The sequence below is a fragment of the Trichechus manatus genome, unplaced genomic scaffold, assembly GCF_000243295.1.
Source record: "Trichechus manatus latirostris isolate Lorelei unplaced genomic scaffold, TriManLat1.0 scaffold00081, whole genome shotgun sequence".
NCBI lineage: Eukaryota > Metazoa > Chordata > Mammalia > Sirenia > Trichechidae > Trichechus > Trichechus manatus.
In genome coordinates this window covers 2,717,768-2,734,869 of record NW_004444017.1, presented here as the reverse complement: position 1 = coordinate 2,734,869, position 17,102 = coordinate 2,717,768, and the positions used below count along the sequence as shown (strand labels likewise).

Genomic DNA, 17,102 nt, shown 5'->3' with positions numbered 1-17,102 from the left:
AAAAAAAAAAAAAAAAACGACATCGCATTTGGCAAATTTGCTGCAAAAGACCTCTTTAAAGTGTTAAAAAGCAAAGATGTCACTTTGAGGACTAAGGTGCGCCTTACCCAAGCCATAGTGTTTTCAGTTGCCTCATATGCATGTGAAAGTTGGACAATGAATAAGGAAGACTGAAGGGGAATTGACGCCTTTGAATTATGGTGTTGGTGAAGAATGCTGAATACACCATGGACTGCCAGAAGAACGAACAAATCTGTTTTGGAAGAAGTACAGCCAGAATGCTGCTTAGAAGCAAGGATGGCAAGACTTCGTCTCACATACTTTGGACATGTTATCAGGAGGGACAAGTGTCTGGAGAAGGATACCATGCTTGGTAAAGTAGAGGGTCATCAAAACAGGGGAAGACCCTCAATGAGGTGGACTGACACAGTGGCTGCAACAGTGGGCTCAAACATAACAATGATTGTGAGGATGGTACAAGACCAGGCAGTGTTCCATTCTGTTGTACATAGGGTTGCTACGAGTTGGAATTGACTTGATGGCACCTAAGAATGACAACAAATCAGTCTGGAGTGAGTTTGTTTCCCCTTACTTCACATTGCTTAATACTATACTACACTGATAAGGAGCCCTGGTGGCACAATGGTTCAGTGCTCAGCCGCTAACCAAAAGGTTGGCAGTTTGAACCTGCCCAGTGGCTCAGTGGGAGAATGACCTAGTGATCGATCTGCTTCTGTAAAGATTACAGCTAAGAAAACTATATGTGGCAGTTCTACTCTGTCACATGGGGTCACTGTGAGTTGGAAGTGACTCGATGGCACCCAATAACATTATACAGATGGACAATGTATCATTTCAGTACCTTTCAGTGGAAGTAATAGCCCCAAAGAGAAACAGATTACTATAAGCGAGTTATTAGCACCAATTTCAGATGTATATTTTATAGGTTTTTTCTTTTCCGTATGTGAGTCTTTCTTTAACAGGACTTTGGTCCTGGAATTGGCACAAGAGGGGTTATAGTTTATAGTGCCTTTGTGCCTACTTGATGGCTTAGGAGAAGAGTCTTCAGCTTTGAAGTCAGGTGAAACAGACATGGGTTTGAGTCCTGATTCTGCTACTTCCGAGCTGAATGACCTTGGGGAGGTGACTGTTTCTATAAGCTGCAGTTTCCTGAGTATAAAGTTGGGAATAGTGTTGCCTGCTTTGTAGGGTTGTTGTGACCATTATGTAAGGTGGCTCATTTGGCAGCCCCACCTGGTGCCTGGCACATAGGAGACATTCAGTGAATGGTTGTTTTGTTTCCCAGCTCACTGTTTGCCTCTTAGAGCCCAGTCTGCGGCCCTTTGTGTTTCATCCGGCCCCATCATTGAATCCCTTTGTAAAACAGCTCCTTATCACTTGGCATCCCTATCTCTGGCCTTTTTCAGGGCAATGGACATGAGGAGGTAGTTGCATGTGCCTGGGATGGTCAGACGTATATTATTGATCATAACCGCACCGTGGTCCGCTTCCAAGTGGATGAAAATATCCGAGCCTTCTGTGCAGGTGGGAACCCCGCCCCGTGGCTTCTCTCAACCACACTTGTTTGTCTTCCATTTCCACTCTCAAAATGACCCCTAGCTCAAGTCTTCATAAACACATTAGTTCCTTAGCTCTTGGTTCTTCCATTAGAGGGTGATGGGTGGGTACGAAATTGCCATCTTTAGAGTTTAAAATAAGAAGTAAAAGACAATGAAATCTCCATCTCTAAATATTTTTAAGACTGGCATAAGTTCTCATCTCTGGGATGTGTTGCAGACATCAGAAAGTTCTTTCCAGTCTGAACATTTCAGAACTCTGTAAAGGAAATTTTCCCAGAGCATCTTCCATTAGAGGGTGATGAGTGGGTACAAAATTGCCATCTTTAGAGTTTAAAATCAGAAGTAAAAGACAATGTGATCTCCATCTCTAAATATTTTTAAGACTGGCATAAGTTCTCATCTCTGGGATGTGTTGAAGACATCAGAAAGTTCTTTCCAGTCTGAACATTTCAGAACTCTTTACAGGAAATTTTCCCAGAACATTCTTATTAGTTCCAAACTGGGGACCTTGGGAAGCAGCAGGAGCCCTGGTGGCTCAGCCGGCAGCCACTCCTTGGAAACCCTATGGGCAGTTCTACTCTGTCCTATAGGGTCGCTATCAGTCAAAATCGACTTGACAGCAATGGGTTTGGTTTTTTTGGTTTTGGAAGCAGCATTAACGCTCGTGGGTGACTAGGGGATATCTTCAAGTACTAAAATGATAGGACATTGAACAGTACTGTGGAGCACATCCTCTACTGACCTGAAAGGTTAATATGCCTTTGAAGAAGGGATTGACACCTAAGAGAAGCCTTAGTTTCTGATCACCTTTTGCTAATCTACCCCTTGGACTAGCAAGACTGCCCGTCATTTATTCCAGATATATTAAAAAATCAGTTGCTGTTGACTCAACTGTGACTCACAGCGACCCCGTGCACGTCAGACTAGAGCCATGTGCCGTAAGATTTTGAGTGGTTGGTTTTTCAAAAGTAGATCACCAGGCCTTTCTTCTGAGGTACCTCTGCGTAGAACTTTTGGCTAGCAGGGACTCCCCAGGGATGTTACTAGATGGAAAAAGCAATAAAATCACCAGTTTGGATGCTGCTGTGCCTGGTTGTTGTTGCTGTGGGTTTTTTTCATATCTGGATAAGCAGATATAGCAGACTGTTTCACCTGTTTTACTGAGTTCCCAGCAGGGAAGAAATAGAAAGAGGGCTTTTATTTTTTGCCTGACATTGTGTGGGGGTAAAAACTGCTGACTCTAATGCCTGTATCTTGTTCTCTGCCATCCTGTCATTGGGACTGAAACTTCTTGTCTACCACCCACACCTCCCAGGCCTATATGCCTGCAAAGAGGGCCGTAATAGCCCCTGCCTCGTGTACGTCACGTTCAACCAGAAGATCTATGTGTACTGGGAGGTGCAGTTGGAGCGGATGGAGTCCACCAATCTGCTGAAACTGCTGGAGACTGAGCCAGAGTACCGGGGTCTGCTGCAGGAGCTGGGCATGGGTGAGTACCAGGGAAGCTGTAGGGGCTGGAGAAGTCCAGTGGCCCAGGTGCCCAGGAAACCTGCAGCCTCTTACCAGCCCCTTTTTTTGCCCTTAGATCCCGACGACCTCCCTGCCGCCTGCGCCCTGCTTCACCAAACCCTGTACCATCCCGACCAGCCACAGCAGTGTGCTCCCTCCAGCCTCCAGGATCCCACCTAGCTGGGCTTGCCTGATCCTTAGCTGATGAAGGATTCTTCTGAGCCCCCTCCCCCTCAGGGTATCCATGGTACTGGCAGGATAGGGAATATATATTACAGAGGAGTGGGATTTGACTCTGGGCATGGAAGGATAGTGGCAACCCTAGGGTGACTGTGACTATAGACCTCACAGTCTTTTTGGTGAAAGGAGACGAGTTCGCCCTCTGCCCAGTTTCTCGTGCATTGCACCAATCATACAGCAGGGTCATAGGACCCTGCCTTGTTCCAAATCAGGACCACCCTCTACCCCTAGATCCCCACACTCATTGTGTAAAGAACAGAGACTTGCTTGTGAGGAGGGAGATCAAATCTTTTGCATGGGCCCAACACCCGTAAGGAAACCAGACTTCAGGGCCAGAGGAACAGTAGAAGGAAGAGCTGCACCTCATCCCAAGCTCCGTCTTTCATGGCACAACTCCATGTCACTGGCGTTCATAATGATCACAAGAATGGCAAATATTCTTTAGCCACTTTTGTTTTGTTTTTTGAGGGATTGTTCAGGACATTTTACAGTCTGGTTCTTCTTTTCCTAGCAGCCTTGAGATGATTTTCCTCAGTTTATCAAAAGAAACTGGGTCAGTGCTTTCTCGTTTTGCCATATTCATCAAACACTGTGGAGCTACATAGGCCTTGCTCCCATTTCCCCAACCAGCCACTCTCCCAAAAAACCACCTTATTGTCTGTAATACCAAACCAAACCCATTGCCATCGAGTCGATTCCGACTCATAGCGACCCTATAGGACAGGGTAGAACTCTCCCAAAGAGTTTCCAAGGCTGTAAATCTTTATGGAAGCAGACTGCCACATCTTTCTCCTGCAGAGCAGCTGATGGGTTCCAACTGCTGACCTTTCAGTTAGCAGCCAAGCACTTAACCACTGCACTGCCAGGGCTCCTGTCTATGATACAATAGTCATTTAAAAATCTGATGCAAGTTTATGATCCAGACCACAATCAGAATTCTGTCTTGAATCATTTATGTCCCTTCTGTTCTTGATTCTGTCTGCTCTAAATCAGTGTTTTTCAAATTATATGTTGCAATCCTTTAGTGGTTGTGGCCAGCATTTTTTAAGTAAATGCAATAGAATAAAATAAAATAGAATAGGAAATACCAGAGTGCCTTGTTCACAATGTAGGTACGTATTGTTTTGTTATAATTGTGTGTGTGTATGTGTAACTGTGTACGTGTGTAGTAAGTACAGTGTAAAATGTATTTCCTACTGTGAGTTATGGTCAAAAGGGTTTGAAAGTCATTGCTGTAAATTATACTAACCCTAGTCAGATGGGGCAACCAAGGGAAGGATTCACATTCATATTTCCTGTCTGTAAGGGAATAGAGGGAGAGTTATCATTCAGCTCCGGGTAGGCAGGATATAAGACCAAAGAAGGACATCAGCATGGAGAAACAAGCATTTATTCAAGTGGAGAAGCAGCTGAGCTGAGGTTCTGCCATTGGACCTGGGGTATTGTGGTTACAGAAGCAGCAAGAGGCACACAGGAAAAGAAAGAAGGCGAGATCCAGGAAAGCAGAAGTCATGGAGCAAGGCAGTGAGGGAGAGGGAATCCTTTAAGATTTTGAGACCAGGGTAGTAGTATACCTGTAATAGGTGAGCTCCTGTCCTTTCCTTTTCAGGGCAGGGGAGTTAGCTGAGAAAGGTAAGGAAGGAAAGAAAGGGAAGGTGTCACAGCAGCCTCCTGGTCCTCCTCTAATGTACCCCAAGTTCAAGATTTTGTTTCCAGCCCAAGATTCCCAGTTCCTGGCCCAGAGTTGAGGTTAGCTACACTGCTATCTTCCTCTATCCCTAATCCATGACTTGAGTGACTCATACCAACTAGGAAGACACTCAAGGGTCTGGCTTCTTGAGGTTCAGATCCCTTTCTTCACAGTGAAGTCAAAAGAGCCTCCTTGCGCTTTTACTTTGGCTCAGAGCTTGGCAGAGGGATAGGAGGCCACCGATTCCAGGACAGGACAAGCTTAAGTTCAGGGGACCAGGAATGAGGGATAAGAAGACCTAATGAGGTAGATACCTCTAGAAATAAAAAGAATACTGACTGGCAAGGTTCTGCCTGAATACTAACAAGTCTACCAACCTGTCTACCTTCTAGGCGTGGTTCTCTAAAGGGGTCTTCCACACAGACCCTGGTGAATACAAAAAGCAAGTGGAAAATGGTCAATATCTGGAGTAAATATTAGAAGTATAACTAAGGTTTTGCACACAGTAATCAAACAGCAGTCGGCTTTGCAGACATTTGCAACCCCAGAAAATGTAGCTAATAAAAGAGTCCCAGCCTTGTGAGCTAAATACTCTTTTACCAACTCACCTTCTGTATTGCATTGGAATGTCTGTTTACCACTTCTTCCCCCATTCACCTGTGAGCAAATGTGTGCAGAATCCGAAAGGTAGGCACCAGAAGGATCAGAAATCCAGGATGGGGAAGTGTGGCAGTCTCATTGTGGGAGATAGTGAAGGTGAGGTGAGAGACGTGGAAGTGAGGGCAGTCGAGTGCTGTTTGGAGTAGGGTTGAAGGACAGGTGGAGGACAGCAGTTGGCTGCAGTCTTTGACTCAGAACAGTTCCTATCATACCAACGACCCAGCCTGGGGCCCCATTTTGCCTATATCCCTTTCTGCAGTCCTGATTTGGCTTTGCTCTTCTTGAGGAAGGACAGGGCAACCAGAACCGTGGGATCACGAGCCATCTGTAGTGAAAACTCGTCCTGGGGGAAGAGGACAGTTGCTGTAGAAGCAGAGAGGGATGTGGCCAAATGGAGGAAATAGGACAGTGAGGGTCAGTGTAATAAAAGGGACAGACACAGTAGTTAGTCCCCAGCTACCTGGCTCTAGTAATGCCTCATTCCTCACACAGCTCTTTCCCTAAGGCAAGGGATTTCCCACTGGGGACTGACTGGGACAGTGGTCACTGGCCAGGGTCTTCGTTCAAAGGCAGGAAGGGCAGCTCTGGGAACGGGGCTTTCAGCCGCAGCACTCCACGCTCCAGGTCGATGCAGCTCTGTGGGGGGAGGACAGTGTGAGAGAAGGCCTCAGCAGGCAGCCTCTCTCCCGGCCCACTCCTTTTTGTTCTTCTCACACTTCCCAGAGCTTCCGCCTGCTCTGTGCTCTCCCTTCCTCCTCTCCAGCCCCCCACCCCTGTTCGCATTCACCTGGACCCTGGTCCAGGGAGGAACCCAGGTCTGTATTTTCACCTGTAGGCAAATAAGTAACCTGTAAGGAAGGAGCCCTGGTAGCACAGTGGTAAAGCGTTTGGCTACTAACTGAAAGGTCAGCATTTCTAAACCACTAGCTGCTCTGCAGGAGGAAGATGTGGCAGTCTACTTCCGTAAAGATTACAGCCTTGGAAACCCTATGGGGCAGTTCTACTCTGTCCTATAGGATCACTATGAGTCAGAATTGACTCGACGGCACACAACAACAAGGAAGCAAATTGGAAACTAGGACTCCTGCCTCCCAGATTTAGTCTTTCTTATCAGAACCTGCCCCATGCTTCCACACCTGGGCCTTCTACCTCTTTTCTCAGCACTTTGAGTCAGGCCCCAAGCGTGGGTGCAAGTGCTAGCATCCTGCTTACCTTGAGAGAAAGCAGAGTCTGCAGTCCAAGGCAGAATTCAGGGCTCTCCACATCTGCGGGAACCGTTTGAAAACAGAAGAGACTGGAGGGTGCCCAGTGGCCCCTGCTGCCCTCTCAGCACTCACACCTTCTCCCCCCGCTCCATCCCACAGGTCTGAGAATATTGGCAGGAGATTGGGGATAATCAGAGACTCCATGGGAACACCTTGTCTGGGGCTGGTAGGGGCTCAAAGGCCCTGTCTCTGCCTTTGCCCCCGTGTGGAAAAGACAGAACAGGTGGGAAGCTGGGGTGTTGATAAAGGGAGGACTTACCCACCACCCGGGCCGAGCAGGCCACAGTCTCCTGCCCTAGCTGTAGCTCCAGCTGCTCTACCTGGGTTGGGGGCCCAGGTGCCAGGCCACCACCTGGGGCTTTAAGGATCCGCTTCTCTAATCTGTGGTTAGGAAATAAGGGTTATGACCACCACAAGCCCACCCCCCGCCCCCATTAATCAGCAGATGTCCCTCCCCACCATGCTGTAGGTTCTCATCCACTGCCTGGCCCCCATGTCTTCTCCACCAGAACTTCCTGTCTCATTTTTTTTTTTTTAATAACAGCATTATTGAGGTCTAATTCATAAACCATAAAATATACCCGTTTAAAGTGCACAATTCAGTGGTTTTTTATATATTCGCAGAGTTGTGCAACTATCCCAACTATCTAATTTCAAAACATTTTCATCACCCAAAAAAGAAACCCTGTACCCTCCCCACCTCCTCACTCTTGAGCCACGCTCTTACCCCAGGCGGCTGAGGCATCCAGCGGAGATCTGATTGTATTGTGTGCCTGTGTCCACGGCCACTGTCAGCAGCTGGTCCCGGCACTGAGAAAGGGAGGGGTTGTGGAGGACTCGGTGAGTCCCAGGAAAATGGATGGGGGTTGGCGCCTTCAATTTCCCCAGCCCTTTTATGATTCCAAAACACTTAATAACTGAGAATGAATTAGGCACCAAGGAGAAGAAGGTTAATTATAATCACTCACTTTTGATTGATAAGCCTCCAAAGTCCTGCGCAAGGCTCATGTTATTGAAATGGAGAGCCCAACTGTCATGGACCAGGGAGCGTATTCCTCACTGTTCAATAGTCTTTTACCCAGATTTTCTGATAGAATGAGTGTACTGTTTCTACTACAAAATCAAATGGGATATGTGGCATGAAGCTTTCCTGTTTGAGCAAGGAGGAATGGGGAAAGTCCAAACAACTATGCATTGCCAACGAAGTAGACCCTCAACAAGGTGGATTGACACATTGGCTGCAACGATGGGCTCAAGCATAGCAACAATTGTGAGGATGGCGCAGGACCGGGCAGTGTTTCATTCTGTTGTACACAGAGTTGCTATGAGTCAGAACTGACTCAATGGCACCTAACAACAACAAGAATGTCAGAAGTAGAAGAGAGAGTGTTTTAATCAATGACATTGTCTTTTACAACTTTTTGCAAGTTTGGATAAAGGAGTACTGCAAACATGCAAAAACATGCAAGGAAATGATCCTTGGGAGGTGTAGCAGGGAAAATATTAAAATGAAAGTCATTGTTGCATTAAGAAAAAAATTTAAGGATTTTTTCCCCAAATTCAATTAAAAAAATTTTTTTTTTTAATCCGATGAGGCTCAACTCAATTATAAGAAGACTAACAACCCAATTGAAAAATGGACGTACATACATAAAAAAATAAAGGAGTGGAGGGAATGGCCTGAGTCTTTACAGGTAATGTTTATGGAACTCATACAGTTGAGGCAAAATTGACTCTCAGAAGAATCAAAAGAAGTAGAGCAACACATGGCGTGTCCATAAGTTTAAGAAAGATTGGCTAAACATGGAGGGCTGTTTGTTTACAGGAATTCTTGGGAGGTTGAAGGGTAGCAGACACCAGGTTAGGAATGGAGGAGGGACAAGAAGACTCGAATCCCTTGTTAGGAAATTCAGATGTGGGTAACCAAAAGGTTCACCATTAGAAAGGAAGGAAGACAAGTTCACTTTCTTTTGGACATTTTGGTGTGCCTTAGGATATAGACAAGTATATGTAGTCTTACATGCATATATTGAAATCATCTCCTATGCACAAGATAAGTTATTGGAAGGTGCATCAATGAATCCTGTCCTTTAGACTATTATATAGTAAAAGGAGGATCCCTGATGGTGCAACAGTTAAGCGCTCAGCTGCTAACTGAAAGATCATGTGTTCAAACCCACCAGTGGCTCCACGGGAGAGGAGACCTGGTGATCTGCTCCAGTAAAGATTACAGCCTAGGAATCCCTATGGGCAATTCTACTCTGTCCTATACGATTGCTATGAATCGAAATCGACCCAACAGCCCCTAGCAACAATAATAATATGATAGAAAGTTTTAAGGTCTATGAGAGGGTTGTGAGTAAAGTGCTATAGAGATTGAGAGGGAGGAAAGGCTATTTCCTACTGGGGAAATTAGAAAAGGTTTCAAGGAGGAGGTACCATCTAAGCTGGGCCTTAAAAGATTGTAGGATGTGGGCATACAATGATTGTAGAGCACGAAGAGTGCTCTCCAGGCAGAGGAAACACTGAGCAAAGAGAGTAGCAGAAGAGCAGTGGCCATTTATTGAGAACAGTTCAATGGTGGCTGAGTGGTTAGATGGCTTCAGAAATGACAAGACCATCACCTTGGAACACATGAGCACTTTCCAGGAGAATTACATTAGCATACATGCACACACCATCCATATATGTAGAGCATACTGAAGTCTTTTCATGTTCACATTTAAATATTATACTTTGATAGAGGAAAGGAGATAGAGTAATGGTGACAGATGGAGTTGTACAGAGGGAAGATGGGTTGAGACAGTAAAGAAGATAAAAACCGTCAAGTTGATTGCAACTCATGGTGATCCCATGTGTTTCAGAGTAGAACTGCACTCCATAAAGTTTTCAGCAGCTGATCTGTTTTAAGTAGATTGCCAGGCCCTTCTTCTGAGACACCTCTGGATGGATTTGAACCACCAACCTTTAGTAGCCAAGCGCTCAACCACTTGTGCTACCCAGGGACTCCTAAACCATTTGCCTTTGAGTTGATTCTGGCTCATGGTGATCCCCACGTGTGTCAAAGTAGAACTGCACTCCATTGGGTTTTCAATGGCTGATCTTTGGAAGTAGATTGCCAGGACTTTCTTCTGAGGCAACTCTGGGTGGGCTCAAACCTCCAACCTTTCTGTTAGCAACCGAGTGTGTTAACTGTTTGCACCACCCAGGGTTTCCAAAGAAGACAGAAGACCCCATTTTTAGGTTCAGGCTAAGGGGAGAGGTTCTTTCTTCCTCCCATACCACTAGAGGGAGAGAGGAGCATGGGTGAAGTGAGCCATCACAGACAGGGTTGGTAATGAAAGTCGGAGCCCAGGAAGGCCTCTCACCTTGCAGTTGACAAGAAGAACTGGAATCTCTGTCCTACTGGTCTGCCTGCTGCTCTCCTGGTCTTGAATCAGGGCCTGCACCAGGGGAGACTCCCCCTGAAGCCTACTCTGGTTCCCCTCCATCAAGCGTCTTTGGATCACGCTGTGCGGCTGCTGACTCCGGCACAAAACAAAGCGAAAGGCAAGTCTAAACCGGAGTATCCAGGTTGTTCAATTCCCCACCGTATGTTTTCCGGGATGCTCTTCCCAACCCCACCCCATTCCTGAGTCTCGCAGGAGTAAGAAAGGGACAGGAGGCTGCAAAGATACAAAGAGGGGAAGGACCTTACCCAAGGGACCCAGCTGGCAGATAATTAAAGCCAAGTGAACCCCCATATTAAATGATATTGTTTTTCTGGGACTTCAGTGGATTGCTTAACAACGAAGAAATGAGGAGAACAGTCCATGTTAGACTGACCCATTGGCTAAAGGGACATTTCAGGAACTAGTATTATGTTTGGGGGAAATTTTGTCGCAAATCTACAACATACATTTTTGACTAGGAGTTCTGTTTTTCCCTCTCTGACCTCCTCCTTCAATGGACTGCAGATTCCAGGGTTGATAGTTTCATGAAAAGAAGTCAAATTCTTCAAAACTCAGATGCTGGGAGTCATCCTTGAGCTCTCTGTCACCCCTAGACGCCCCCACCCTGTCCAGTCACTTCTAAATTCCACCATTTTGCCTCCTGTGTTTGTACAGTCCATCCCTCCTTTCCATTACCGCCCTTATTCGGGCCTCAGCACAGCTTTCCCAGACCACAGCTTCCTAAGTGGTCTCTGTGTTCTCCCTGTACTATTGCCTGTCAAGCTCACCTGCTGGAAGCATCCAGAATCGGTTACCTAAAACCCTTGCTACTAGGGAGAATGAAGAAAACCAAAGACACAAGGGAAATATTAGTCCACAGGACTAATGGACCACAACTACCACAGCCTCCACTAGACTGAGTCCAGCACAACTAGTTGGTGCCTGGCTACCACCACCAACTGCTCTGACAGGGATCACAATAGAGGGCTCTGGACAAAGCTGGAGAAAAACGTAGAACAAAATTCTAACTCACAAAAAAAAGATTAGATTTACTGGCCTGACAGAGACTGGAGAAAACCCAAGAGTATGGCCCCCAGACACCCCTTTAACTCAGTACTGAAGTCACTCCTAAGGTTCACTGTTCAGCCAAAGATTAGACAGGCCCGTAAAACAAAATGAAACTAAATGGGCACACCAGCCCAGGGACAAGGGCGAGAAGGGAGGGGACAGGAAAGCTGCATGAATGGAAATGGGGACACCAAGGTCCGAGAAGGGGAGAGTGTTGATAAGTCGCAGGGTTGGCAACCAATGTCACAAAACAATATGTGTATTAATTGTTTAATAAGAAACTAATTTGCTCTGTAAACCTTCATCTAAAGCACAAAAAAGAAAAGAAAAAATACCACTCGTGGTATTGCTGTTGTAGCAGCACTAGATGACTAAGACAGAATTTGGTACCGAGAGTGGGATGCTTCTCTAACAGATACCTAAAATGTGGAAGTGGTTTTGAAACTGTGAATGGATAGAGGAGTGGTAGCAGCAGAGCACCAGTAGTAGCAGAACCAGGAAACCAGGGCGAAACGGTGCTGGAGCCGACCCACGGAGCAAGACAGCTGAGTTCCTGTGCGCAGGAGGCTTCCTGGCGGAGTGGGGTGCCTCCAGGCCCTTACCGGTGGAGCTACAGAGCTTTGGAACACTTGCCCCAGCAGGGCACATGCGGGCGTGAAGCCCAAGGGCCGAGAGGCCATAGGAAGCAGAAGCTGAAGAGACAAGGGACGCAAGAAGCCGAGCTGCTTCAGCCTCAAAAGGTATGGCCATGACCTCAGGGGTTTCAAAGGGTGGAGCCATGGCCTCTGGTGTTTCTAAGAGTGGAGTTGTCACTCCGATGGACTAGGAGAATGGTGCACCTAAAGCCAAGGGAGCAGAGTTGCTGCCCCAGTGGGCCTGGAAGGCAGAGCTGAAGCCCAGGGCCGAGGGGCCTCCACTCAGGATCCAGAGGCTGTGGCCAATACCTAGAGTCTGGAGGGCAGGGCCATTGTGTAAATTGTCTCAGAGAACAGAGGATTATTTTCAAAGCCTTGAGGGCTAATGTAATGTGTTCTGCTGACTTGCTTGGTGCCTGTTATCACTTCTTTCCCTGCAATTTCTCCGATTTGTAATGGAAATGTCTAGCTTATGCCTGTTCTGCCACTGTACCTTTGGAAACAGATTAATTGTATTCTAGATTTCACAGATGAAGAGGAATTTTTGGATTTTGGACTTGGAGTTAAGACTTCTGCTATGATACGATGAGATGAATATGTTTTCCATGTTGCAAGGATGTGATTTTGGGGGGGCCAAAGGGTGGAATGTCATGGTTTGAATTATGGCCCCCCAAAAATGTGTGTATCAATTTGGCTAGGCCATGATTTCTGGTACTGTGTGATTTTCCTGTATGTTGTAAACCTGCCTCTATGATGTTAATGAGGGAGGATGGGTGGCAGTTGTGTTAGTAAGGCAGGACCTGATCTGCTAGACTGGGTTGTGTCCTGAGGCAATCTCTTGAGATATAAAAGACAGAGGTGAGCAGAGAGACAGAGGGACCTCATACCATCAAGAAAGCAGTGCCAGGAGCAAAGCGCGTCCTTTGGACTGGGGTCCCTGCGCTGAGAAGCTCCTAGTCCAGGGAACACTGAAGAGAAGAAGGCCGACAGAGAGAAAAAGCCTTCCCCTGGAGCTGATGCCCTGAATTTGGACTTTTAGCCTACTTTGACTGTGAGGAAATAAATTTCTCTTCATTAAAACCAAAACAAACAAACAAACAAAAACAAACCTGAGATTCCACATGCACCCTGTAATGAATGCAGGATTGACCTTCTCCAGGAAACCCTCTCTGATGTCTTCATACTTCGCCCCCTACACACCCACCAGGCTGGTTTACTGCCCCTTCTATCTTCACGTTTATCATGCTTCTCATAGATGTTATTTGTGGATTTCATTCCTCCATTAGCCTGGAGAGCCCTTGAGGTCATGTCTGTACCTCATTCATCTTTAGATCCCAGGGCCTAGCTTGGCATATATTAGGCGCACAATGAATGTTTGCTGAAGAATGAACGTAGCCCTCCAGTCCTTGCACACTCCAGCCCTCTCTCCGTGGGAGCCTGGGATTGTTTTTATACCCTGGGCTTAATGAGGCCCCTGAGACTGCTCCCTGCCAGCAGGGCTGCCAGCAGGAGAGCGGGCCTGGGAACAGGGCAGCAGAGAGCTCTGGGACTGGTCGGCAAGAGCAGGCTCTCCAGTTCTCAACTCTCCTCCCACCTTTCCTGTGGCTGGACGCAGGCTCCAGACCTCCTCCCACGGCTGTGCAGGTTGCTCCAGAGCAGTCCCAGGGAGGGAGACTAATGGGGTCCAGTCTGTTGTGTCTTTGCTTCAAAGCCACAGGAGGTAACTTGTTAGGGGTCAATTTGGGAGGTCCTGAGGCAGAGCGGAGAGGTGGCAAGCCCAGAACTTTCTCATCAGAAAGCTGGACCTGTCTCCTTCTTTGCCACTCTCAGATGGCAATGCTAATAGAGCTTCTTATCTGGAGCCAAATAAAAAGATGTAGCATGATCCCCAAAGGACAGAGGCTACAGGGTCCTAGCTGCAGGAGCCAAAGAACCTGCTTCCCTATTCCATGCCTGTTTTTCAGCCATACTTGCCATGTTTGCAGGGGGGAATGTGCCCCTGGGAATTCTCAGAATTGAGATCCCAGTCAGACCACTCTTCTCTTTGGGGGATGCTGGGATGGGGCTAAGAGGCGGCCTGGACTCTGGGCTGGGTTCCTGGAGGGGGGCACGTGGCTGGGAGGAGTATGGAAAGGTAGGGCTAGGCCAGGAAAAGCAGTGATGGGTTGAGTTTGCCTTCAGATTCCCAGAGAGAAGTGGCAGCCATAGTGGCCTCAGGCCTCTGGAGATGTCTCTGCTGAGCGCCCCCTTCCTGGGCCCTGACTAGAGATGGGAGAGAAAACAGAGTGCTCTCAAGCTTTCTTGGAAGGCCTTCCTTTCTTTGGGTCAGAGACCAGATCTGCTTCCGTATTCTCTGGACTCTGCATAGCTTACCTTGTCTCAGGCTGAACAGAATAGTAGCTGGAGGAATAATAGTAGTCCGCACATATATAGTGCTTTCCATTAGCCAGGCACGGTTTTAAGTGCTTTATATGGATTTGCTCATATAGCTCTTACAACAAACCTATGAGGTGGATACTGTTAACTTAATCCCCATTTAACAGACGAAGAAACTAAGGAACAGAGACAAAGTAACTCACTCAAGTTAGTAAGTGGCAGAGGCGGGATTTGAACCCAAGCAATGTGGCTCCAAAGCCCATCCTCTTAACCACTACCTCTCAGAGGGGAATGGCTATATGTGCACATGTTCCTTGGTCCACTTATCTTCCTCAGTGTTACCCCCATCCCCCATGCCCTCTGAAGGCCAAAGCTGCTGCAGGGGGATGGAAGGAAAGGAGCCTGGGGAGGAGCCATCTACCTATGTGAGAGGGAGTGGGGCCCTCGAGGGGAGACCAGCTGGCCCAGGCTAAGAGACATGAAACCCTGATGCTCCGGCAGGAATGGAGGCTTTTAATGGTCTAATTCTTTGAGGGGAAAAGGGAAATGAATGGACAGATCTGGTATGAGGAAATCTGTAGTTTGGGGAGAGGAGGGAAACCACCACCCTAAACTGACCCATCCTCCAGGCCCGCCTAGCCTTAAATGACTACCTCAGAGGATTCCTGCATTCCTCTGGCCAAAGCACCTCACCATTGCTAAAGATAAGCTTTGGACTGTTAGGGGAAAAAGTGGGAAGTTGAGTGATGAGAATAGGGTCCTCAGAGCCATCAAGCCATGGCAGCACCCCCAATGAAGAACCTGAGAATGGTGAAAGTGAGCCCCACAAGTTGGAGGGACTGTCACTTCCCTATACTCAGCAAGGGAGGGGGACTCTGGAGGCTCAGAGCCTGCAATTTATGGTCCTCCTACCCCCTCCTCAGGATCTGGGAAGTGGAGAGAAAGGGCCAGGGGACTTTTCTTGGGGCAGGGAGGGGAGGGGGCTGCCTCACCAAGTCCTTGGAGGTGCCGAGCCTCTTGAGGCTGTCCAGGGGGAGCAGGTCAGCGGAATCCTTGTGCAGGAACTGGGTGGCCTGTTTGAGCCGGCGCTGCTGGCTCAGGTAGGCTCGGTCCAGAAGCTCTGCCTCCTGTCCCCTCCCACCAGTGTCTCTCTCATCTCTCCTGGCCTCCTGCCTGGTGCTCATGGCCCCTTTGGGGAAGAACGGGGTGGGGGCTTCTGAGTGGTCCTCCCGTTTGTCCTCTCTGTGTCCGTGTGTCCCTGCAGCTTGCTGCCTGTCTCTGTTCCCAGACTGCCTCTCTCTGTCAGACAGGAGGGTCTAGGCGGGAGGAAAGGAAGAAATAAATAAATAATGTGCACGAGCAGCCACGTCAGACACCAATTTCCAGAGATTTCAGTAGAGGGAGTGAGGCTCTGGCTGGAAAAACCCAGCACTGGGAGAGAGGACGAGTGGCAGGCGCTGCAATGCCTCCAGTTCTGGCGTCAGCGTGGGCAGGAAGTGGTGTGTGTGTATGTGCGTGTGTGTGTAACAGTGCCATCAACTCAGGGCCCGTGCCAGGTTGTTTGAATGGAAGCGTCTGTGTCAGCTTGTGGGGGCAGCCGCCTGCGTGCTTTGTGTGCATGCAGGATGCAGGCGTGCGCGTCCATGTGCGTGCATACCTGCCTCTGCTCTGCATTCCTCTCAATCTCCTGGGTTGCTCGCCCAGCTGTTTTCTCCATCTGTGGTTCTACACAGCCCCGGGGCTCAGAACAGAGCAGGGCAGCATCAAAGTGCCCTTTCCTCCTCTCCTCTCCCTGATAGCAGAGGCTTTACTTTTCTGGATCTCTCCTTGACCACCGTGGCAGATGTCAGAGTTCTGGGTTCCAGAGGCTGACAGCAGCAGTTCTGAACCTCCCCACACATAGGGACCCGACTTCTCGGCCTCTTTTATGTAAGACTCCTCAAATCCTAGTTCTTTAAAAAAAAAAATTGCTGTGTTTCAAACATGCAGAGAACTATAAAGAATAATATAACTAATACTCTTTACTCACTACCCAGTTTAAGAAATAAACTGTTATCAATATAGTTGAAGCTCCCTGTGTACCTCTCTCTCCAGATGATGCCCCCTCCTAAATTTGGTGTTTATCATTCCCATAAAACCAGTTGCCGTCGAGTCAGTTCTGACTCATGAGAACTCCATGTGTTTCAGAGAAGAAATACACTCCAGCGGGTTTTCAAGGCTGTGACCTTTCTGAAGCAGATCACCAGCTCTTTCTTTCGAGGCACTTCTGGATGGATTCAAACCACCAACCTTTCGGTTAGTGGTTGGGTGCTAAACTGTTTGCATCACCCAGGGACTCCATCAGTCCCACACCTCTCTTTATGCGTATATGTGTTTATGTATCCTCAGCAATATATTATTTAGTTTTGCCTGAACTCACTGTATACGTTACGTGCTCTTTTTTCATCAATATTAGTGAGATTCATCCATGAAGTGTGCATAGCTCTAGTTAATTCACTTTAACAGCTGTATAGTATTCCACTGTGTGAATACTTCACATTTAGGACATTTAGGTTATTTTTCATTTTTTGTTCTTACAAATAATGCCACTATGAATATTTTTGTACACATCTCCTGTGACACGTGTAAGCACGTCTCTAGACGATACA

At 47.5% G+C, this 17,102-nt stretch overlaps 2 protein-coding genes across 2 annotated transcripts in view; one reads left to right on the top strand and one right to left on the bottom strand.

The window, feature by feature from the left end:
* ITFG2 (integrin alpha FG-GAP repeat containing 2) overlaps positions 1–4,096 on the top strand; it is a 22,635-nt gene extending 18,539 nt beyond the window's left edge. Inside the window, exons 10-11 of the mRNA XM_023735682.1 lie at positions 1,428–1,545; positions 2,896–4,096. Of these exons, the coding sequence (XP_023591450.1) occupies positions 1,428–1,545; positions 2,896–3,269 (492 nt within the window). The 3' untranslated portion in view covers positions 3,270–4,096. The remainder of the gene's footprint in view (positions 1–1,427; positions 1,546–2,895) is intronic.
* Positions 4,097–6,222: 2,126 nt separating this feature from the next.
* On the bottom strand, positions 6,223–15,638 carry NRIP2 (nuclear receptor interacting protein 2). The gene is made up of 6 exons (XM_012556942.1): positions 15,447–15,638; positions 10,313–10,465; positions 7,672–7,754; positions 7,204–7,325; positions 6,892–6,944; positions 6,223–6,315 (listed from the first exon to the last, which is right to left on the bottom strand). The coding sequence occupies exons 1-6, from the start codon at positions 15,636–15,638 to the stop codon at positions 6,223–6,225; spliced, it is 696 nt and encodes a 231-aa protein (XP_012412396.1).
* Positions 15,639–17,102: the final 1,464 nt, after the last annotated feature.